The sequence below is a fragment of the Pagrus pagrus genome (genome assembly GCF_965226575.1).
Source record: "Pagrus pagrus genome assembly, chromosome: 19".
NCBI classification, from domain to species: domain Eukaryota; kingdom Metazoa; phylum Chordata; class Actinopteri; order Spariformes; family Sparidae; genus Pagrus; species Pagrus pagrus.
In genome coordinates, this window is record NC_140203.1 from 7,297,375 (window position 1) to 7,320,918 (window position 23,544).

The window sequence follows — 23,544 nt, forward strand, 5'->3', positions numbered from 1 at the left end:
GAAAACAACAATCTGACACATGTGGACAGCAATTAGAGGTCTCTTCCGTCTCCTCCTTTCATGGGGCTCTGTCACCCCTCTCTGAGATGCTGACAGGACCTGGAGCTTCACATCGCTCTGCAGAGGGCCAGCACAGGGTCTTGACCCCTTTGACCCCATCAACACATAGTCAGAGGGTCGGTTACAGCCTGGCCAGCGCTTCTCTGTCTCCCACAGACACTCTGGGCACTTCTGCCCTCAATTACCAGTGGCGAATCGTTCTTCTCTGCTGAGTAAAGTCATGCATAACGCTGACATTCCCAAACTCACTGGCTTGCATATTCAAGCCCTCATGTCATGCAATGCCATATAACTTAAATTGTTTCACATGCGTCCCTGCCTTTAAGAATACAGTTATTACTGACAGAGACAAATGGATATATTCCTGTCAGCACTGAGGACTTGAGACGCACAACTATTTCTCTGAAACATTTTAGTCATGCTAGCAGCATGGCTCCGGGGTTGGCAGCGTTGCTTGGTTGGTTGGTCCAAGCTGAAATCTCTCAGCAACAATTGGACAGATTGCATTCATGGTTCCCAGGTGATGTAAGACATAAGACGGAGCTGGAGATTAATAAATGGGCCTCTAGTTATATTGCCATAGAGCTGAATTTTATGCAGCACAAATGATGTTATTGGCAGGAGCTGGCAGTAGCAGACTGTTAAATAATTAAACATCATACGTTTTGTAAATGATCTGTGTACCACCAACCGTAAAAACTGATTGGTACCCATATTGTGAGTGATCCTCCAATATTTCCTCCAATATTTCCTTTTTAAGTGAAATGGACCAACAATTATTGGATGGATTCATATGAAATTTGGTGCCGACATTCATGGTGCCCAGAGGATGACGTCTAATGACTTTGGCGATCGCTCGGCTTTGTTCCAGCACCACCAGTGGGTCAAATGTTCTGGCTTAACCAGTTAAATTTCCCAATATCTACTAAACTTACTGGGACACAATTTAGTACAGCCATTAATCATGCCAAGACAACGAATCCCACAGATTTTAGCGTTACCCTGACTTATCCTCTAGCGCCACCATCAGGTTGACATTCGTGGCTTAGAGTGAGAGGTGACATTTTTGTCAAATACTTGGGTTTATGACCAAATACATTAAAAACCTTGTCACGAACATGGTTATCAATTTTCCTGCTTAACTTCTGCATGTTACCGTAACATTCACTGTAAGCACATTAGCTCGATGATGTTAGCGTTCAGTTCAAAGTCTATCTGATATCGTCGTGTTGGAGTTGATCCCAGAACATCATAATTAATGTTACTGCGGGATCACTTCTACTTTTGACTGCAACAGATTCCACAATTTGAGCGAGCCGTTATGTTTCTGTGTTTTACCATGTATGACTGCAACTGCCCAACAATGACAGGAATGTGATACGTCCCCAGACTCTGGTGTCAGTGCACAGGAAATTTGGTGGGGCTTTGCTGAGTGGAGTGGATTGTTAAAAGAAACTGCACTGAAGTCCCTCCATGCAGGCAGCGTAACACCAGTTTTCCTTCAAAAAAGTTGCAACATGAAGCTTTTGATTCTGTTAGAATGAGCTACTTTAACAAGTTTTCTCTTTTGTCCCGATGGACAGACGTGCATGTATGTCAACAGGCATGTACACATGTTTCACAGACATGCACAGTTGCTTCCAGCATGTGACATCACATTCTTGGCATGTCACACAGCCATTGTGATTGGAGGATATCACATTCGGCTCAGGGTGCAGTCACTTCTTGGCGTGACATCTGACATGACAGCATCATTGGGAGGAGACGGTGGGGCGGTCATAATTTAGCACAAGAGCAAGTTCTGCAGGGTCTGCAGCCTCCCACCAGTCACTGACCTTTCAACGAGCAGACAGTGGCATTACAGTAGTCCACTGTAGTCCACCCACCACCTTTCTGGACTTGCCATGATTTACAAAGGGAGACAAAGCTCAATTTATGTGGCAGAGACCACACAAAGAGTTCAGTTTAATGGGGAAATGTCACATGTCATGATGTTTTACAAATATTGAGGGGGTAGATGCACAAAATCCAAAGCTGCCCCACTGTAACACTGTCAATCGCACATACTGGAGCCATTATTGTTATTAGTAACACGTGCTTTTCCTACTCCATGCCTACAATTATCTACTAACTTTGAGAGTTGGTTGAAATTCAGGAATACATTTGATTATCAGGTAAAGATAGAAGACTGAACATCTGCTACATGTATGCTGATATAAATGGTAGGGGACTAACTCAGAGTTCCTAGTTGTCCAGAAACAACCAGACCTTTGTTGTTTATTTTGTTACGTATTTCAAATGTTTCCAGCATCGTTCAAACCAAGAGAAATCCACAAGTTCACTCAAGCTGTATTTCATTTGGTCCCCTGTTGCTGTAAATTCTGGGACAAATTCAGAGAGTGGGGAGTAATGTCTGCACCACCCACCGGAAACTATAGTCCTCTCTCGTCTTTTTCTTTGCTTCTCTCTATAAAGTGAAGTACATTCCCCCTCCAGCTCCTGTCGGCACTCACCTTGGTTCACAATTCATCTTGAACCATGAACCTTGGACATGAAAACCTGACAATGGTCACAGTCAGGTTGATAAATGGGAGTGAAGATAATTATTTAATCCCAAAAGTTTAGTCTGAACCACCCCTTCCGTCGGTGAACGTCTTCAGATCGAAGGAGAATTCGATTTGACTCCAGGTGTTTATTCCTCCAGAAGGTTGGGCTCTAATGAAAAACACACTTTTATTAACATTATCTTATAGTACCATGTAGTATTCTATGTTGTAGCTACTAAACAACACCTTTATGGTATTTTCCCCCACGTGGTTTCAGTATAATGTCATAGCGACTGTTTAAATTGTATAAGGCATGCCCTGGATGTTTATTACATTTTTTTTGCCAACTCAGTCCGTCCAAATACCAGGTGAAGGATGTGTTTATCAGTTGGCTGTCATGGGTGGTAAAGCTGAGCACTGTCAGCGAAATATTCATAACAAACCCACATCAGGAACACCATATGTAGCAGTACAGTCAAGTGAACAAGAGATCTGTTACTGAGTTAAAAAAGCGTTGGACACAAGTGACAGTTTAAAACAGTCAAATTAGAGGCAGGGAGGCTTTAACTTTGCCGTCAGTCTTCTTTTTGTTTATGAATACTCATGTCAGAGCTGTGAGGAAGTTCATTTTTGACAGGTTTAGCTTTGCTGACTCTGACCGGCCTCCTGTGGTGAATATGAGTCCAGGGGCTGAGAAGGGCATGAACGCTCCAGTTTAGGCTCTCAGGGGGTCGACTCTCCTCAGGTAATATGCCGTGGTGCTCAGTGGGAATATCGTGTGTGTGCCGATGTGTGTTTGACCCGTCTGTACTCTACCTCCCCTTGAGTTACCAGATGATGATTAAGATCATAAGGTCTCCGTGGCTCCTCATCAGGTTCACTTTGACTTGACTTTTTCAACCACAAATCCGTGTTTTGGGTCAACATCAGTCGGCCTCTGACCACAAATAGGGAACAGCAGAAGAAGTCATCTGGTCAGGATTAATAGTGGCAGGCACAGAATGAATCTGAGAAGAACCACCTTTTTTTAATTTTTTGTTGTAACAGTTAAAACCCTTTTAAGTTGTTTTCAGTGGTGCAGCAAGATGTATTTAAATATTTTACTTAATTAAAAGTCAGCCATAGGACTGTGTAAAAGTACTCTATTTCAGGTAGAAATCCTGCTTTCCAGATCTTGAAATAAAGAGGTAACGTTGGAAAACTGAACTTAAAGATATAATATGCAAAAATCAAAACGCAGAGAAATACGCAAACGATCCAGCCGGTGGTTCAGTGTCGCCCGTGTGAGGTCCGTTTTCATAGGGTTACATACAGTACCTGATGAAATGTATTTATACTTTCCACCGCTGGTTGTTTTGCCTCAAACTGAGCGGGGTTTATCTTGACTACTCTATCGCTTCTGCTGAGCAAATAAACCAACTGTTCAGTATGAGGTCAGCTGTGCTGCTGGTCCATCAGCTGTTCCCGGTCTCTGCGCACTAATCAGAGGTCTCCTGAGTGAACAGTGTTGGTCGACTGTCATCTGGTTTTATCACACTAACAATGGAAGGTTTTAACATTCAAGGCTGCAAGTTGACTTTTTCTGTGCATGCTGTATAGATGTGTGTGTACGTGCAAATATAACCGTAACATGTGTCTGTACTGTGTGTGTATATGTGTGTGTGTGTGTACAGTTTCTTACAGCTGGGTTTCAGAGCCTCTGGAGGGGTCCCATTGTTAAAGGCTTCCTGCAGAAATCTACCAGGGAGAACAGAGGAAAGGGAGGATCACACAAATCTGGAGGCTTAACAGAAAAAAAACATTTTTGGTTTCGGTTGCAGAATATATGATAACTATAACATACTGCAGGAATGAGTCCTAAAACCTGGAAATCAGTTTGTGTCTCTGCACTTCCGGTTCCCTCATTTTTAAGTCAATGGGTTTTATGAATGGATGAGAGAGATTTCCACGTTTTGATCTATTAGCTTTTTAATTCTGCTGATCGCATTGACGCTCCAAAAGTCACAAAAGTGGCGTTCATCTGTGAACATGTAAATATTACACATTTGTGTTTGCCACAGAGTTTATTTCCTGCAATAATCCAATCCAAAAATCCCACTGGCTTTTTGTGGAGGCAACGAGAGCAATGCTAACTTTCAGGTTGGCCTACAAATATAAGAGATCCTACATACATTGTGTGGGGCTATGAAAGTTTGGGAAGAAAAAGAAGTTAACATTGCTCCTCAAAAAGAAAAGTACATTAGTACAGTACAGTAACATAGAGCGCTGTAAAGCTGAGGGAAGCTGCAGAATTTGCAGTTTGCAGCTTTCCCATTGCCTTTTGATTCATTGTTTATTAATATATAACGGTAACAAACCGTGGCCAATTAATCAGCCATTTTCATCGAGCTAACTCTTTTTTTGAGACTGAGCTTTAATTGTTGAAAGTACAAAAATGTTTCACATGATTAGTCGAACATTTCACATGTGTCATGTTTTCTGTTTCTGGCTGATCCTGAGACAACGACTTCATTCAGCCGAGCGCACGTGATAAAGGACTTCCATTTTCTGTTGACTGATCTGTGTCCTAGATACGGGCCTTTCTAAACGCGCATTCAAGCCTCTGCCGTGAGGTAAAATTACTCTTTGGTCAATTGCATTATACGCTGTGGATGTATTGCCTCATTGTTATGTTTATTATTCATGTCACTGTGAATGGGGCGAAGGCGAAGCACTTCCCGTGATTGTGCCGAGCCGGAGCAGATGTTGAAACGGACATTATTTTGCTGCTTTTATTTCGTTCACCTCATTATTCTCTCCCTCTTTCACTCTCTTTCTTGTTTAGTATTCTTTCTGTTGACTGTGCTTGTGCCATACAGCCATATTTAGCCCACCTGGCCTCCAAGCCAGCATGTCCTTGGACGTGCTGCGATCATAATCGCTCCATGAATTGCACCAAGCTTCTGTTTCACACCAGGAACAATCAGCAGCGGAGAAATTTGCACATGTGACCTTTAGTTCTCTAATTATTTCCATACAGTTTGGCCTATTTTCCTATCTCGTTTCTTATTATTGATACAAGCTGCGAGAAAACCGATAGCATCTTCATTTTTGAGGCCTCCACACACGAGCCCCAAAACTGCGTTTCTGCTTTTTCTCAGCCTTCTAGTGTTCACTGGGGCTTTTGAATATCACAAGCGATTTAATATAATTATATTTTCTCAGCCATTATTCTCCTGTGAGATGAGGTGTAGCGGCCAACTCAGAGAATCTGTAATTCACTTACTGCAGCGCAATGGTAAGTGACTCCCCTAGTTCTCTCTGCGGGGGTGTTGTCTTAAAACATGTGTGTATCCGAGTGCGTTCTTGAGCATTTATGTAGAGGGGGCACTAGGGGTCAACCCTTTGCCCACTCCAGAGACAGGAAATGGCTCCAATATGGGCCCGAGTGTGGCCTCCTCTCAAGCTCTGGGGAGTGATTTGGGCTTCTTGTCAGGACCAGGGCTGCAGGATCAGTGAGAAAAAATGCTCTAAGTGAAAAATACAGATGTTGAGTCTGGACCATTTGAAATCATAGATCTCTGGTAGGCTTCACAGGGACACAAAGGTTTATTAATAGTGTCAGTGGGGCAGCAGACGATGTGCTGATATGTCAAGAGAGATTTATGTCAAGTCTAATATTTACATTTTAAAGCTATGGTGGTTTTTTAAATGGATAGATGGATAACTTCTACTCATTTTCATGCTTTTTATAAACATTTAATTTTAATATACCAGCCTGTATTTATTGCTTTAGTCTGACTAAGCTAGTATCCCCATATTCTGCAGTGTTTTACATCTGTACACAGGGGATTTATTAGACGTTTCGCAGGCCTAATGCTTGCGCATGTTGTCATCTTGGACTGTGTGCAACTATGCTACCTATATGGACAGAGTGTCGGGCGACTGTCTTGGTAGTGATGGCTGTAGAGATGGTTGTTTACACAGAGCATATTTCCAACCGCCTGGGGAATAATCTATCCGAGGAATTTTTAGGGCCACACTTACGGGCTCCTTAACGTCAGGAAAGAAGACAATGTTTGTTACTTGTAGCCTTTTTGTGATGTGTTATGACTTTCTCTGCAGAGGTCATCGTGGATTAATCGAGCAGAAATCCTTTAATCCGTCTGTCATGTCAGCAGTGAGTTTTTTTCATAATATGCCACATTCAGGGAGGAGAAATACATGTCATTCCTTACAGGTGGTGGTAACATTTAAAGAGGCACTCCGTAGTTTTGGAGAAGAAATTTTATATTTACAATTTAATGAGGCAATAATACAAACTCAGAAATGTTTTTCCATAACTGAATAAACAAGCTGTTCTCAGAGGGAAATAGGGTCCCCAGAACACTGTTTGAAGCTAGAAAGGTGGCAGGGCCCGCCACATATAAACAAAGCAAAACAGTATGAAATTGTGTTCTTCCCCAAAACTACATGGCGCATCTTTAAACAAGCTGTAATTGTACTTTTACTTCAATATTTCTAAAGTCACGGGGGTGAGTATTTCTAATTCTGTTATTTCCGGACATTAAAGCCGAAGTAGACAGTTCCAGTGAAAGACGATCAACTACTGAGTCTCATTTCCAAGTTGACAAATACCGATACACGTTGGCCATGTATTGTATTGATGTGATATTTGTTTGAGGAACAAAAAATCCCAACAACAGATGACGTATGGTACCAGTTCTCCAATGAACATTGCAGCTGTCTTGTCTTTAAATGTTTCACAGCCGGTGGGGATGGAGCGCCTGGTACCTGACACAACCAACCATACAAGGACGGCTACGTCTCCCGAAGCAAGCGTGGACCTCCTCCTCCTCTCTGACAGATTGAACGCAGCAACACTCAAATATCTTCATATGCAACATTATGGCACACATATCACCACTGTTTTGTAGGTTTACCTTTCTGGAAGAGGACTCTTGAGGAATACTGCAGTTATGCAGAATCATAGAGCCATTTTGTGCCTAACGACATGACATATTTGTGTATCCAGAAACATTATTAAGGAAAATTAGCATCTTTAAAATGTGAATCCTTCAGACAGAGATTAAATAGATAGCAATCACCCATTAGGCTTGAGAAGCACAGGAGTCATAGGTCATGAATTCATCCAACGTCTAATTAGATTTTAGTTTCAGTTTATTAAATAATAACATTATTATGATTAAATTTAAATCTGTGCATTTTGGATCATATGACATACATGTTGCTGTTACGTGGTGTATTTTGCACCTGAAGTACCTGCAATATAACAACCTCTGTGATGTTTGAGGCAATGCAAGACAACACCGCACTGATCACGGCATGAAAACTCCTTTATGCCAGTTTGCATGAACAGTTAACGGGGAGTTTCACTTCCACTACAGGTCACTGGACCTTTTTCCTCCTCCTCTTACATCTGTTATTATTGTTCTTCCTGATATGTGCTGCAGGGTCACTGTCCTAAGTACTGTATTCAAAAACATGACCAATGACTCAGTAACTGTTGATTTTTTGGAGCTAAAGTACACAATACAAAAATGTTTAGTTATGATGATGATGCTAATAACATGTTTTTCTTCCCTTTAAATGTCAAGCATTTCAACATCATAGCAGAAAAAGCACAAGTGCATCTAATGACATTATTAACAGCTGAATCCATTTAGTTGTTCCCGTTCCAGGACCAGGGTGTTGTGCAGGTTTTTTGATATAATAAAAAAAGAGGCCCACTGACAATCCAGCCCTGCACTGACAGCTTTTGGCACAAGCTTGCCACTTCTCCTCTCTGCCCTTCCTTCATATCTGCCTGATAGCTTTGACGGCATGAGGAGAATCCTGGAGTGTGGGAGTTGGAGGGGGAGTGAGGTCAAGTGGAGGACTTATGGGAGTTTATTCACTACGTCGCCATCAACAAATGGACCTCTGCCAGTGATGAAGTGGTCCTATAATAACTCACATACTGCAGCTCAAGCCAACACTATGCAGCCTCACCTCTAGAGATGCTTACCAACATTACATGTTGGAGATTGAACATGAAGAAGCCGGTATTTCCCCCTGTTGAGTTTATTTAAAGTCTTTCTTTGGAGTATGAAATAATCTAGGTCTTTTCTCAGTGGTTGTGATGTGCCCTCCGTAATCCCATCATAACAAAAGAGATTACATGGACAGGATGTTCCTGCAAATCTTGATCTAAAATAGCATTCAGCAGCAGCAACTGTCAAGTACAGATCAGTGGAGGAAGAACAGCAGCAGGCTAGTCCTTCATTTTCTGCACGCAGCCTGCCACCTTGTGTTGAAAGTCTATATTGCATTAGGTATTTAGTGGCTTGTTTGACTGATATAAACAGTGGTGTATATAGTTTATATTTTCTGAATATAAAGCTGAGATATAAATGATAATATTTCATAAAATATATTGTAAAATAAATGGCTATTTGCTTACTGTTCACACTTATGGGTGCTGCCAATGTCATCTTTTATCCGCTTAATCAGTTAACACAGTGTATATATGCGTTAATCACATTTCTAAAACAAAACAGATTGGAGCTAGGAGGCTTGTTTTAAACTTTTAACTAGGGTAGTTTGGCTGAAAGCAATGAACCCTCCTTTTACCAGATTGCTTTCCTCCACACCCACATTGACTGCAGGCTATCATTATCATTGTGGATGCATTCATACAGAAGTCTGCTCATGCTTTATGTTAAGGTCCTTGTAATAAGCTTTAGTTAAAAGGTAATACGTAGGCCTTTAAAAGTCTTTATAATATCCTTATTAATGTTAATAAGACAATATAAGCATTAAGCATTGGCCCCTCAGACTGAGTCCTGATTTAAACTTAATGAGGCATTGATCTTGCTTAAGATCTGGTTGCTGCATGGTTAACTTGTAATAAGTGCATAGTTAGCTGCTTATAAATGCATAATAAAGTATATATTAATATTAATAAAGCAACAAAAAACATAGTTTAAAGGTTTAATGACACAATACATTACATTACATACACACAATATTACACATTATAAGAAACTCGTAAGGCTCTTGTTAACGTTCTTACGTGTCTATTAACTGTTAACAAATGTCTTATATTCAACAGCTTATTTGTTATGTTATTAACGCTGTTATTGTCGTATTAATGATAATAAGTATCTTATATGACGTATTACTAAAGGGCTTTGTTTCCTATTAACTAATGTTTAATACAAGTACCTTAATATAAAGAGTAACCCAAATTAAATCAACTATTGCTCCGATTTTTAAAACTTTGTTGTAACACTGGACCAAATCTTTCCATCTTAACTGTATGCAATAAAGTGTAAATAACATTTTATACGCTTCCTGAGTTGTAATTCAGTTTATTTATTGTGAGTGCTGCTAAGAGTTTAAACAGATGTGTTCAAACTTCAAATTTACGGCATTTCCAATGGCACGTGAATGCAACAGGCGAGATGTGTTCACGGGTCGGTTCAGATAACGTCGTACGTCACTGCCACCATGTTGGATCAGGAAGTGGGCAGAGTCGAAGCAGGATTCCCGAGCCGAGCTTAACGTAAACGACCGTCTTTACTCGATCGGTCCACCGTTTCCCCGTTCTCCCCCCTTTTACCATCCAGGTTACATGCTGCGTGGCTCTCTGGCTGGTCGAGGTAGGCGCTTCTCTTCGGATTTGATCGTTGTGCAGCACCAGCTATGGCCTCTCTCGCCAAGAGAAACTCGGGCCTCGTCCAGCGGAGGACCGAGGCCATTCGCAGCGCCGCCGCCGACAAGGAGAAGGACTCCGGCGGGGAGGAGGACGAGGCGCGCCGCGGGGAGGAGGACGACGACGACAAGGGGGACTCGAAGGAAACAAGGCTCACACTGATGGAGGAAGTGTTGCTCTTGGGCCTCAAGGATCGAGAGGTGTGGGCTGTTTTTTTTTTTTTTAATCCGTCAGCCAGGCTTATTCCTTCGACGCTGGTTCATCCGACACGAGCGTAGCTGACATTATGTTTACGTTGCGTCACGTCAACAAAGTTAACTTGGGTTTATTCGAGCGGCGGTTAATGTTTGCTAGGTTAGCCTGACCACAGCGCAGCTCGGACTTTCAAGGCTTGGGAGTCTGTTTAGAAGCATCTTAGCAAATATACGTCGAGTAGCTTATAGTTAATTTAACGTATTTAAGTTAGCCGTGCCAATTATTTAACGTTATCCAATTTTTTTTTATTGCTTCACAGCATCCATCCTAGCTTGAATAACCAGTTTACTGTCTACGTAACGTTCGCTGTCGTAGCCTAACGCAGTTTTCGTGACAACTTCTTGTCAGTGATGTTCCTCCTTTTCAACCTGGGAACACCGCACCTCACATAGCACATACTCCGAGCAACACGTCAGCCAAGTTAATAAACGCCGCCGCCGCCGCCGCTGCTGCTGCTGCACATTGGCTCACGTTATTTCCTCCTCCTCAGGGTTACACGTCTTTCTGGAACGACTGTATTTCTTCCGGTCTCCGCGGGTGTATGCTGGTGGAGCTGGCCCTCAGAGGGAGGCTACAGCTGGAGGCCTGCGGGGTGAGGAGGAAAAGCCTGCTCTCAAGAAAGGTGAGAAGTGTGCTGATGTGTTCAAGGCTCCAGAGGAAAAAGCGAGCATCTTGTGCTCAGTCCAGTCCCCAAAACAAAAATGTCTCTGCAAGGGTTGTAACAGTGAAAGGATGCATATCTTCCCCACTCAATGTTTTTTTTTTTGTACACAGCCAAAAGTCACAATCACATTGCCTCAGGGAGCTTTACAATCTGTACAGCGAATGACGTGCCTCTTAGGTCCTCGATCGGGAGCGAGGAAAACTTGCTATATTGGGGGGGAAAAAAACCTTTTAACAGGGGAAAAATATGTTAGAAGAGGAGGGATCCCTCTCCCAGGACGGGCACACATGCAACAGATGTCGGGATGTACAAACCAGAACAACAAAGTCACAGTTTGCATATATCATTGACAGAATATCTCATACGTGTAAATTATAGGGTTGCAGGATGTGGATTTTTTTCAGCCGATGCGATAACCGATAATTACCTGACTCTTATGGATGATACCGATAGTAGAAACCGACATTTTTATGCTTTTTCACGCACGTCTGAGTGCAATAAAAGCTTAGATGTAGTGAGCAGAGATGGTTTATTTGATATTCCATAGCTTTGATAAGATTTTATGGTTACACTTGAAGACTTTCCCCCCAGTTCTTCTTGTAAAACATAAACGCCGACACCAGTGATGACGTGTGTGGCTCTTGTCTACATTGGCGTGGCTCTACAGGTGCAGCAGTGTGACGTTATGAGTACGACATCAGCGTGTTTGTTCTTCTTCTGTGTTTAATGGCTGCTCACAAACCACCACCTGTGTGTAGATGCTGCACTTTTTTAAGTCGACAAAAGTGATTCGGCTTTGTTTTATCGGCTATAACTTCTCAATCTGCTGACGATTTATCCGTCCGATATATCGTGCACCTCTGGTGATGGTGCCCGAGTCACATGGCCTCCTCTCCACCATGGTAACCGGGAAGAGGACAAGGCCACACAAGATAATTAGCAAAAAAAAACATCAGAATATAAAAAGGTATACATTTACAAAGGTACAGATAGAAGGAGATAGTAAAACAGAAGAGAGGATAATCGATGGGAACCCAGGGTATGACGATCCAGATCCGTACTCTTCAACCGTGTTGCCACATCCAGTTTCAGAGGCGGTGTGGTGATTCCTGTTCACACAGGATGTGAGTGTGTGGGATAAGTGAGGTAGATTTGAACAGGCATCTAGTTCAAATACGTCTCCTTTTGTTTGTCCAAGGTGATCTGCAAGTCAGATGCCCCGACAGGTGATGTGCTACTCGATGAGGCCCTGAGGCACATAAAAGAAACCCAGCCTCCAGAGACAGTCCAGAGCTGGATAGAGCTGCTGAGTGGTGAGATAAGCCCTTCAGAGTTTGCTAACCAAACCTTGGACTAATCTACTTATTGTTTCTCCTGTTGGACATCCGAGGGACATGTTTTCATCTCATTTCACCTTGTGTGAATAGCTGAGTTGTCAGTATACTTACGTTGAAACAATCAATACTAGTTTACAAAGAAATATTCATGTCAAAGTTTGTGGATATTGTCGTTAACAACATTAAAACAAATGTAAAAATAACCCGGGAGCTGCAGCAATAAAAGTTGAGCTGATTTAATCTTGATCACCGTGAGCCAGACATTTAAAGTGTTGAGATGATATCAATACTGTGTGTGTATCAGTGTGTGTTTAATGTCCTAAGGTAGCTCTCATGTTGTCCATCAGGAGAGACCTGGAATCCCCTGAAGCTGCACTACCAGCTCAGAAACGTTCGAGAACGTCTGGCAAAAAACCTTGTGGAGAAAGGTGTCCTCACCACAGAGAAACAGAACTTCTTGCTTTTTGACATGACCACGCATCCGCTCACCAACAGTACCATTAAACAGGTGAGGTCCCCTGGGTTCGGTGGCTCTTTGTTCTGTGATCAACTTGATTTATGCTATTTTATGGTCAGTCTGCGCACATGCATGTTCAGCTTTTATGACTGAGGGTGAAAGTCAGTCTCAGCTTAATTGTCTGCAAGTTTGTCCTGCGCTGGCACAATAACATCCCGTCGAAGTCCAGCAGACATCAAAGCCCGTGTTCTGTCTTCTACAGCCGGCATATCTGCTCTACAAATCACACATCCTGTGCTCTCGTCGAGATAACATATTTCAAGCTGCTGTATACTGTATTTACTGTATACTACGTCTGGGACTGTCTTGGATTAAGGTTAGGTTACAAACATGGACACATGTCTTGTCCCGCCATGTAAAACCAAACACACGCTCTTCTGTGTGAAAGTACACTGCTTCAAAACACTGTCTGTCTGTGACTTGTAAGCTACGGTGCATGTTTGTTTATTTAGAGGATAGTGCCCTCATCTTATTAAATATTTTTTTATATTAATTAACGAGGTGTAACAATATTGCTCACTTGCTGTGCAAAGCACAATTATGCTGTTTCATTTTGAGGGGGGAAAAGCTTCCTACTCCATGTTTAAGCCTTTTGTCCCGTGAAGAAAATTGTATTTTTCACACCACCCAGTACTGAAAGCATGATATAGGAGTTAAAATATGTAATTCGGGGGTGTGTATGGGTGTTGCACGATTTTACTGCCCTTATTTCCCTGTCTTAAAATGTCAGTTACACCAAAAGTGTGCGTCAAAGGAGCACTATGTAGTTTTATTCAGAAGAAAAAGATCTTCATTGGCTGAATTTTTGCCTAAATAAACAAAACTCTCTTTGTTTTCATGACTGAATAAACAAATTGTCCCTAAAGGACAGCACAATTTCATACTGTTTTACTTTATTTTTGGCTGACCCTGCCATCTTTCTAGCTTCAAACAGAGTTCTGTGGCCCTTATTTTCCTCTTAGAACGGCTTGTTTATTCAGTTATATTTGTATTTTAGTGAGACATATTGTGTTTATTAGTCTGCTTTAGAGCTGCTGCTCGGACAGGGCAGAGGCTATCTGTTTCCCCCTACTTCTGGTCATTATGCTAAGCTAAACTAATCATCTTCTGGCTGAAGCTTCATATCTTTCAAACTGATATGAGAGGGGGAAGAAGTCTTGTTTTCTTAAATGTTTAACTACTTCTTTAATCTTGTTCCTATTCAGGTTCTTTTACTTGATGAATGTACATAATCCACGTGATGCATATAAAGGCTGTAAAACACATGTGTTACTGCCTACAGCGCCTCGTCAAGAAGGTCCAGGAGTCCGTTTTGGAGAAGTGGGTCAACGATCCCCACCGCATGGACAAGCGGATCCTGGCCCTGATCCTTCTGGCCCACTCTTCCGACGTCCTCGAGAATGCCTTCGCCCCGCTCCAAGACGACCAGTACGACCTCGGCATGAAGAGAGTCCACACTCTGCTCGAGCTGGAGCCGGAGAAAGAGAGCGCAAAGCCCAACGCCAACGAACTTATGTGGGCTGTGGTGGCTGCGTTTACTAAATGAAAACACCTGACTGGTTGGACTGGAAGATCTGGCTATGGTCTGTGTTATTTAATTGGTTGAAGGACTTCACTTAATGAGATGGACTTCACTTTAATGAGACAATCTGTTTTGGTTGGGGAGCCTGTTTGTACATCTGTTCCAGATGACGTTTTGGTGGTAGTCCATATTAACCCAGTGCAATCTGATTGGTGGTGGGCCTCACCAAGTAACATTTGGTTGGTTTTGAACGGTCTCTGAATGAAAAATGACTGGCTGGTAAATGACCTGCCACTGCTAGGCTGGATATACTTGTAAACATCGACACTATGAACAGACGGGCTTCTGTTAATGTTAGATGACATCAAAGAACAAAGCAGGTGGCAGCAGTAGTCATGGTGAATATGAAGATTTTGACTGGGGCCAAGTTTCCCTCCACACTAAGGAAACATCATCTCTCCGTTACGACAAGATCTCACCAGTATCAAGTCCTGGTCTCGTCTCCATACTCTCCCACACGCTTATGCAAGGATAAAGGATAGCAAATCACACTGCTATTGATGCTCTTTGCACTCCCGCAGGTCTCCTGCTTCCACCTATTCATTCCCACTTGTGTTGGGAGTACATGCTTCGGGTTACTGTTAGACTAGACTACCTGAATGTTTCGTCTCTGTATCCTCATTTAATTCTCCTTTCCCTCTTTCCTCCTCATTGCACTTTGAGGAGAAAAGAGTGAACACACACAAACGCTTGAGTTCAGTTGCTGCATTATTAGCCGGGTAATTTGGCCGCCATAGTCCCAGACTGACATGAAGAATTAAACCGTGAGTCTAGCTAAAGTCTTTGTTATTGGTTTGCTTTTTTTTTTTTTTTTGCAATGGGTCCATTCTGTTCTGTAGAGTGAGACCAGTCTTCCATTTCTATTTATGTTGCTAATAGATGCTTGGAGTAGCCTGCCATTTATCATACTATTTTGCACAGTCAATAGCCCTGTAGGTAGGATCGTATTTATAGAGATTTTTCTTGGGTGGTGAAGATGAGATTTAAAAGTATGAACCTTAGCAAAGATGGTTAAAAAAAGAAATCTCACTTATTTTCTCTACAGCTATTGATCTTTAAGAATACTTAAAAATCATTCCTCTGAATATATAAATATATATATATTGAAAAAAGGTTCTGCTCCTTTTTTTAAGAATTTGAGTTGAGATGTAAAGATGCAGGAAAAGTGAACAGCTGGCTCGCTGTGAACATAAAGATTTACACAATGATTGTTCACGGTTACATATACGAACGGGCTGAATGGATGTTAAAGGGTCGACTCATCCAAATACAAGAAAACATATTTTCCCACTTAACGCCAGTCATGCAGGTAGTTTCAGTTTCATTTAGCTTCTGAAAAATGTCTCAGAGATATCTGCCTCTATCTCAATATAATGATCGAAAATGGGATTTCCTATCAGCAGTAGGGAAAAAAAATAAGAAGCAACCTGTTTGACTGGAGTTTCCTGTGACAAGCCAACACTGTAAACGTTTTTCCTTGGAAGGGCGTTGCACCGAAGACAACATACCTGAAAAATGCATGTGAATTCACAATATACCGACAGGTCAGTGTATTTTGTAATTTGGGTGAATCGACCCTTTAAGTTTCCTTCTTGCAATATGATGTATCTCTCAGTTTGTGTGTCATGTCATAATTAGATGTTATTTCTATATGAGATGTTGTATTGTTTCATACATGCAGATGATGAGAGGGTTACTTGGGCCCCAGATTAATCCTCGTTTTAGACTGAAACTGTTCAACAACGTGCGACCTGTTGCAACGAAATCTCCAAACATGCTTCGCTGCAGGTCTGTGGATAACTTCTGGTACAACGTAACATCACGGTTGTAACCATCATTCTGGTCTGATGAGTCTCATCTATGTATGAAGTTACATCACATATTGTTTCATGGCATACTTATACTTCTGTCTTATTTTTTCTACCTACAAAACAACCAATAGGTGTGAAGAAGCGTTGAGCTCCGTTTACAGCATAGAGACCATGCATGCTATTGGTGGAGGGCCGGGGTACTTGTGGATGTAGCTACAGAGAAAAGGCTTGTATGTAATTATTAGTCATTTTATGTGTACGATCTAATGGAATTCAATGAAAGGGATCTTCTCTCCTATCCTGTATAATTCTGTATGCTTTTTGTATTACCACACAAAATAAAGTAAGGATCCTTTAAGTGCCTGAATCTAGCACTGTTTTGCTGTTGTCGTCTTTTGTTCCGTATATTTACACTTATAGATTTATTTAATCTGTGTAAAATATAGTTTTCTCCAATTCAACTTGTTACATAGCACCGTAAATGTATAATGCAAATAACATCTGGGGCTTAGAGTGATGTAGTTTTATCAGATGCATCCAGTGCTGAAATGATTATGACATTTGGTAAGGAGGAAATCAAAAACTACTTTGATAAACGATCACTTGTGTAAGCAATATATCAAGCAAAAATGCTGTATATAGGTTTAGGTTTTGGATTGTTAGACAATTGTGATTTAAGGATTAGTTGGGGAAATAGTCAACGGATTAAACTTTAATCCTTTAATCATAAAAGGAATAGTTTGACTCTTATTCACTGTTCTTGCTGAGTGTTTGATGAGAAGATTGACACCATTCTCCTCCTAATATGAAGCTACAACCAGTTAGCTTAGCTTAGCTTAAAAGCTTTACACATCAGCTTGGCTGGCCTTGTACAAAAGAAAGAAAAATCTGCCCACCGGCAACTCTTGAGCTCATTAGGCTTAAGCCAATTGACATGTTTCAACCTGTTTAGCCTGTACAGATACAGAAGTGTAGAAATGACTAGCTGTGTCCCCTGAGTTTCCAGTCTTTATGTTAAGCCAAGCTAACAGTCTGCTGGCTCCAGCTAAATATTATTATTTGCTTTTTTCTTGAAAGTTAATGAGAAGATTGATACCACTGTCATCTGTGTATGCTAAATTATGTAGGTAGGCTTCAGCCAGTAGCTGCTTAGCTTAGCTTAGCAAAACGTTTGGAAATCATTCATGTATAAACAGGGAAACAGCTAACCTGGCTCTGTCCTAAAGAAAAAAAAACTTGCTTCCAGCACCTTAAAAGCTAATTATCCTTTCAAAAGTCTAAAAATGACTAGCTTTACCCTGTTTTCAGTCTTTATGCTAAATTAAGCTAAGTGGCTACCGGCTCTAGCTAAATTCATTTATTTACTTTCTAAGAGTTAGATGAGGAGATTGATACCACTGTCATGTCTGTATAATACATTATGTAGGCTAGGTCCACCCAGATGATTAGCTCACTGCAACAGATAAGTCCTGTGATTTTCAGGCTGATATCTTTAAATTTGACCATTTACAACAGGGGGAACGCATCCTGACAGCTTGGAGTATTACTGTCAGATACTGTTCCCCCTCTGTTCAATAGGAAAGGAGGCTCACACATCTTTCAAATTCATACTGCTGACTTCTTTCCCCACAACAGACAAGTCCTGTGATTTTCAGGCTGATATCTTTAAATTTGACCATTTACAACGGGGGGAACGCATCCTGACAGCTTGGAGTATTGCTGTCAGATACTGTTCCCCCTCTGTTCAATATGAAAGGAGGCTCACACATCTTTCAAATTCATACTGCTGACTTCTTTCCCCACAACAGACAAGTCCTGTGATTTTCAGGCTGATATCTTTAATTTTGGATATGGATAATGGATAATATGAATAATGGATAATATGAATTTACCATTATCGGGATGATAATTATCTGTCCGCTTTACTGTGCATCCCTACTTTTTATCATGTTATCCTTTCACAGTACAGTGTACCTCTTGTAGGAAATGCATTTTATTTTTATTTTTTTGTATCTCAAACGGTTGTTTTTTGTATAACCATTATTAGTTTGTGTTTGTTACATCTTTGTATAACATGACAGTCCATTATCTTTTTTGAATAACACAGCCTGAGCTGAGGTTTTAAATGGGGAACACCTCTGTCTGTTTTGCTTTAAGCAGGTAAACAGCTTGCCTGGCTCTGTCCAAAGGTAGGAAATTGCCTACCAGCAGCTTTAAAGCTTATTAATTATCATGTTATAACCTCTAGTTGGTATAGAAATGTAATAACATTTATGTTGTTACATCACTTTATGTTAAGCTAAGCTAAACAGCTGCTGACTCCAGCTTAATACTGTTATTAGCTGTCTTGCCAAGAGTTACATGAGAAGATTGATACCACTGTCATGTCTGTACGCTAAATTATTTAGGTCAGCTTCAGCCAGTAGACTAGCTGGTTAGCTTAGCTTAGCACAAAGTCTGGAAACCATGGATGTAGCCTATAAACAACGAAACAGCTAACCTGGATCTGCTCATCAAAAAAAAAAAAAAAATTTGCCCACTAGCACATCTAAAGCTCATGTTATAACCTGTTTAAATCTGTGCAGATGTGTAGAAATGACAGCTCTTTGACTCCATTTTTCAGTCTTAACTCTACGCTAAGCTAAGCGGCTGCTGCCTCCAGCTTCACGTTTAACATACAGTCAAAAGAGTATCAATATTTTCATCTAACTATCAGCAAGACAGCAAATACATTTATCCCCCAAAATGTCAAACCTTTCCTTAACTTGCCGGAAACACATGACCAGATACTAGACTTATTAAAGGTGATATTTTATTAACATTTCATGATCATCCCAGCAAAGACACATAGAAAGACATTTTTTAGAGTAAATGCACTAAGACTTAATTCTTCCAAGTCTTAAATATCTCCAGTCTACATTCGTGTGAAAGGCTTATAGAGCTTAACATGCATAAATGTCCACATATAGAGTAGTATGTACAGAATACATGTGACAATCAGCATTTTACAGCAGATCACGTCCATCCAGATGTTCTGCGTTGGTTCCAGTCACCCATGGCTCTGAATCAGTGGATCAACAGCATCCAGCACATGTGGCTTTCTCTTCAGAGTCCCAGTCTTGAAAATGGCAGCAGTCCTCTGACAGTCCACATCCAACATCTTCATCAGGGTGTTTCCATAAGCTTACATCCCATGTGAGAGCCACCATTTTGACACCTGTGGCGAGTCCGTATGAGAGACTCCTCTGCTCAAAGGCTCTGAAGGACTTAAATTTTCAGAAAATTCCATTTCCTCTTTATGTACACTGACATCACGTGTCACTTGATTTTAGTGAAAGTCTTGTAGTTCATGATCAGTATTTCCAGCAGCTTGACACTCCAGTAGAGTTTGTCTCCAACTTGACGGAGCTCGTGTGCGCAGAGTTCGACGGCGGCAGCAATATCTGAGGGCAAAATACACATTTCAGATTAGACAGGTTGAATATCCGTGATAAGACACGTGAAAATAAACTAAAACCAGGTTGAGTTCAATGAAATCTGTTTAGACACTCACCGTGACCAGTCATTTTCACAGCGATGGTGCTTCAGAAAAGAGAAAAAAGCTTCAAATGTTCAGTTTTTCTTCTCTCTCAGTGCTTAAATAGCTCTGTAGTTGTGGCTCGACAAGAAGGAACAGGTTTGAACTAATGATAGCAGTGCCGGTTTAAATACTGCCTGTGACGCAACTTTATGGCAGAGGAATCCCCGTCAGATGCAGCCAAGTTCCTCCCACTCTGAGGTAGACTTCTCTGTTTACAGTAATGTCATGTGCACCTTTAGTCAACAGCATTACATAAAACATGTACTAATTTTACACTTTGTGGAACGCAACACACATCTAGATTGTTTTTTTATTGAGTTGTACTTTCAGTTTTAATTAGCATAAGCATGCTGATGTGGGCATAGGGGCTTCATTCACATAAAAGTACCCAATTTGAAAATGTGTCATGATTTGACAACATTAAACGATTAACTGAAGATAAAAACGCATAAAAACCTTATGAGGTTTTGAATGAGGTCACAGGTAACTTTGCGCAGAAAATCAAAACAACAGCAAATCTAGCTACAGTGTGTCATGAGGAAATATTTCATCATGATGGACCGCACTGTTCAATTTTAAGAAATCTTATAACACTTATATAACCCCGCCATAAAGATTTATCGCTTCTTTCAGAGTGAAGTTTGAATGCACAACAAGAGTTCATGGGAGCATCAGTGTCTGATTTTGTGTCCTAATGGGCTGATAGTGATAAGATGATTAGACACGGTGGTTGTTTTTTTCGTGTACAGCATTGTTGTAACACTGACGTCATTGAGTAAAGAGAAACACTGCATGCTCAAGATGTCATGTGATCAACAGAGGGTGTTTATTTTACATCCAAACATCCATTCACTCAACCAACACCGCCTATAATTAGATCACACACACCAGGGAAGTGACCCACTGTGGAGAATGAGCTGACTGACAAAGATAGATAAGTGCAGGAAGTTTTAATAAAACTCCTACAATTCTTCCTCAAACTAGGATCACAAGGTCACAACACTCTGCTCACCACAGGCATCATGAACATGTTAAGGCTTGTCGGCAGCAGTCTCTTCCTCTCTGCAGGAGCAGGGAAATACCCCGGAAACTACGCAGGCTGCAGTCAGGTGACCTGAGCACTTGCAGGCTGAGTTACAATAGCATACTGGTATGTTTGCCATGTAAAGGCTGTGACTAACTGTGTATCAGTAACATTTGACAATATCGTGGAAAGATGAGGAGGATTGCAGGAAATTGAAGAGGTTAACAGAAAGTTGTGACTGAAACTTTGTGAGGTAAAGAAAAGGAAAAAGGAACTGAAGCAGAATTCAATCATAATGACTCCAGTTCCAAAGAAAAAGACAAATACTTAAAGTATGAAAGGTAGAGGTAGTTCTTGATTGAAAATGAAACTAATTGGAGAACTGAGAACAACTCACAGACACATGACTAGATTCATGAAGGGTCACAAGGCAAAGAAAAACATAAAATGACAAGGAGCTTGTCCGGTATAATCCAAGTCTACGGAAGCCCCTAGATCCACAATTGATTTGAAAAGACATTATTTACACCCTTTTTTTTTTAAAGATGAACTCTACACCTTGGCTAAAGCTAAGCTAAAAGCGTTAGCGCGCACCACGTCTGAAGAAGGTGCACAAGCTGGACCACACATTGAGAATGTAAACAAAATGTTGGGATCTTGGGCTTCTGGAAACTTTGATTATGCCGGATAAGGTGTATGGAGCCATTTTATGTTGTTTTTTAACATTTTAAAAGAAGTCCCCATCCACGCCAACTATTAAGCAAGATGCTGCAATGTCGTTGTGATGGGAAGCTCCTGACTTCCCATCTGTGTGAGGATGAGTACATAATGATAATAATAATGACTACATTTTCATTTTTGGATGAACTTATCCTTTAATCTTTAGCAATGCATGTGTTTAATTAGCTTTTATTATGATTTTCATGTAAGCTATATCTTAAAGTCTCTACAAAACTATTAGGCCTAACTGTCAGATACATGTAGTGGAGTTAAAAGTACAATATTTAGTTTGATTTCATTTAGTGAACTAGAAGTATAAAGGTGCATAAAATGGAAATATTCAAATAAAGTACAGTAAGCCTGCTTTCCACCACCGCTCAATTCAAGCACAATATACCTGATCAGTGCAGAAAGGTCACATGGCTGCAGAAGCCGCGGGCCCCGCTGCTGATAACAGAGTTATAAAATGTTTTGTCCTCCAGGTTTATTGCCACATCCTGACGGTAGTGCGTAGAGAGAGGGTGTTTTCTTGGTATATATATGAACTATGAACACGCTTATCGGAGTCACTGTACCTGCACAGTGCTCATGTGATCTAATGTATGTCAAGTCAACAAACTTCGTATTGTTGTTGTGTTGAAAATATCTTGCACAAGATTTCATGAAAACAAATGACTATCACTTTGGGTGGCACTGAAAGTGCAGCAGTGGCAAGGTGTGTATTTGTTCCTTTGGGAGAAAGAATAAACAAATGAAATAACTAACTACAATAATAAAAATAACAGGTTTGCTTTATTGAGGACTGAAACTGCCAAATAAGTTTGTGGAAATGAGTAGGAGGACATGCATAGGTAAAATAAAACAGATAAAAATAAGTAAATAAATACATTTTATTAGAAAAGGGTCGGAACTGACTACAATGTCATCAATTAGTGTTTTATAATATCATAATATTCTGCATTCAGCATATTCCATTCTATTATATTTTATATTATTCTTAAGCTTTTTAACTTCACTTAAACGTATGCACCTGACATTGCAACCTGTAAACCATGAACATACCACCATCAATCACCAGAGGGCAGCAGCTTCTTCTTTTTTATTATTATCATATTTACTTTTCATCATACAGACCAAACAAAATGAAAACTACAAACCAACTATCAAATACACATAACCAACATTCAAAAAACAAAACAACAACAACAAAAAGACAACAACCACAGAAAGCCAGAGCAGACAGAGCCACGGTATGTACACCAAGGTTTAAGTCCAGAGACAGAGGTAGTCTATTAAGTTGTGCATATTGTGAGTTGATTAAATGTTGATTTGCATACTGAGTATATTCTATATTCTATATTATATTATCTGTCCTTACACCTGACCTGGCAACCTATAAACCATGAACATACCAGCATCAATCACCAGATGGCAGCACAGTCTTTTTTTAAATTATTATTATTATTATCATATGTAATTTTCATCATACTGAACAAACAAAATTACAACTACAAACCAACCAACTATCTACTACTGCTACTACTACTAATACTACTAGTAGTAGTACTACTACTACTAATAATAATGATAATAATATTAATAATAATAATGATAATAAGTAGGACAAATACATATTATGTTTATATTATACAAACATTTAAATTGTTTCTTTGCTTAGAGTACAGGAAAAAATAAAAACAATCATCATCATCACTGCGCATGCGTCAGTTCAGCCGTTAGTGTGCCCGGCAG

The 23,544-nt window shown here is 40.6% G+C and overlaps 1 protein-coding gene across 1 annotated transcript; it reads left to right on the top strand.

Annotated features, from left to right (window-relative positions):
* The first annotated feature begins 10,083 nt into the window (after positions 1-10,083).
* Positions 10,084-16,839, top strand: LOC311275058 (Golgi phosphoprotein 3-like). Its single transcript, XM_084383249.1, has 5 exons — positions 10,084-10,502; positions 11,048-11,179; positions 12,420-12,534; positions 12,906-13,066; positions 14,358-16,839. The coding sequence occupies exons 1-5, from the start codon at positions 10,293-10,295 to the stop codon at positions 14,619-14,621; spliced, it is 882 nt and encodes a 293-aa protein (XP_084239375.1). The 5' UTR covers positions 10,084-10,292; the 3' UTR covers positions 14,622-16,839.
* Positions 16,840-23,544: the final 6,705 nt, after the last annotated feature.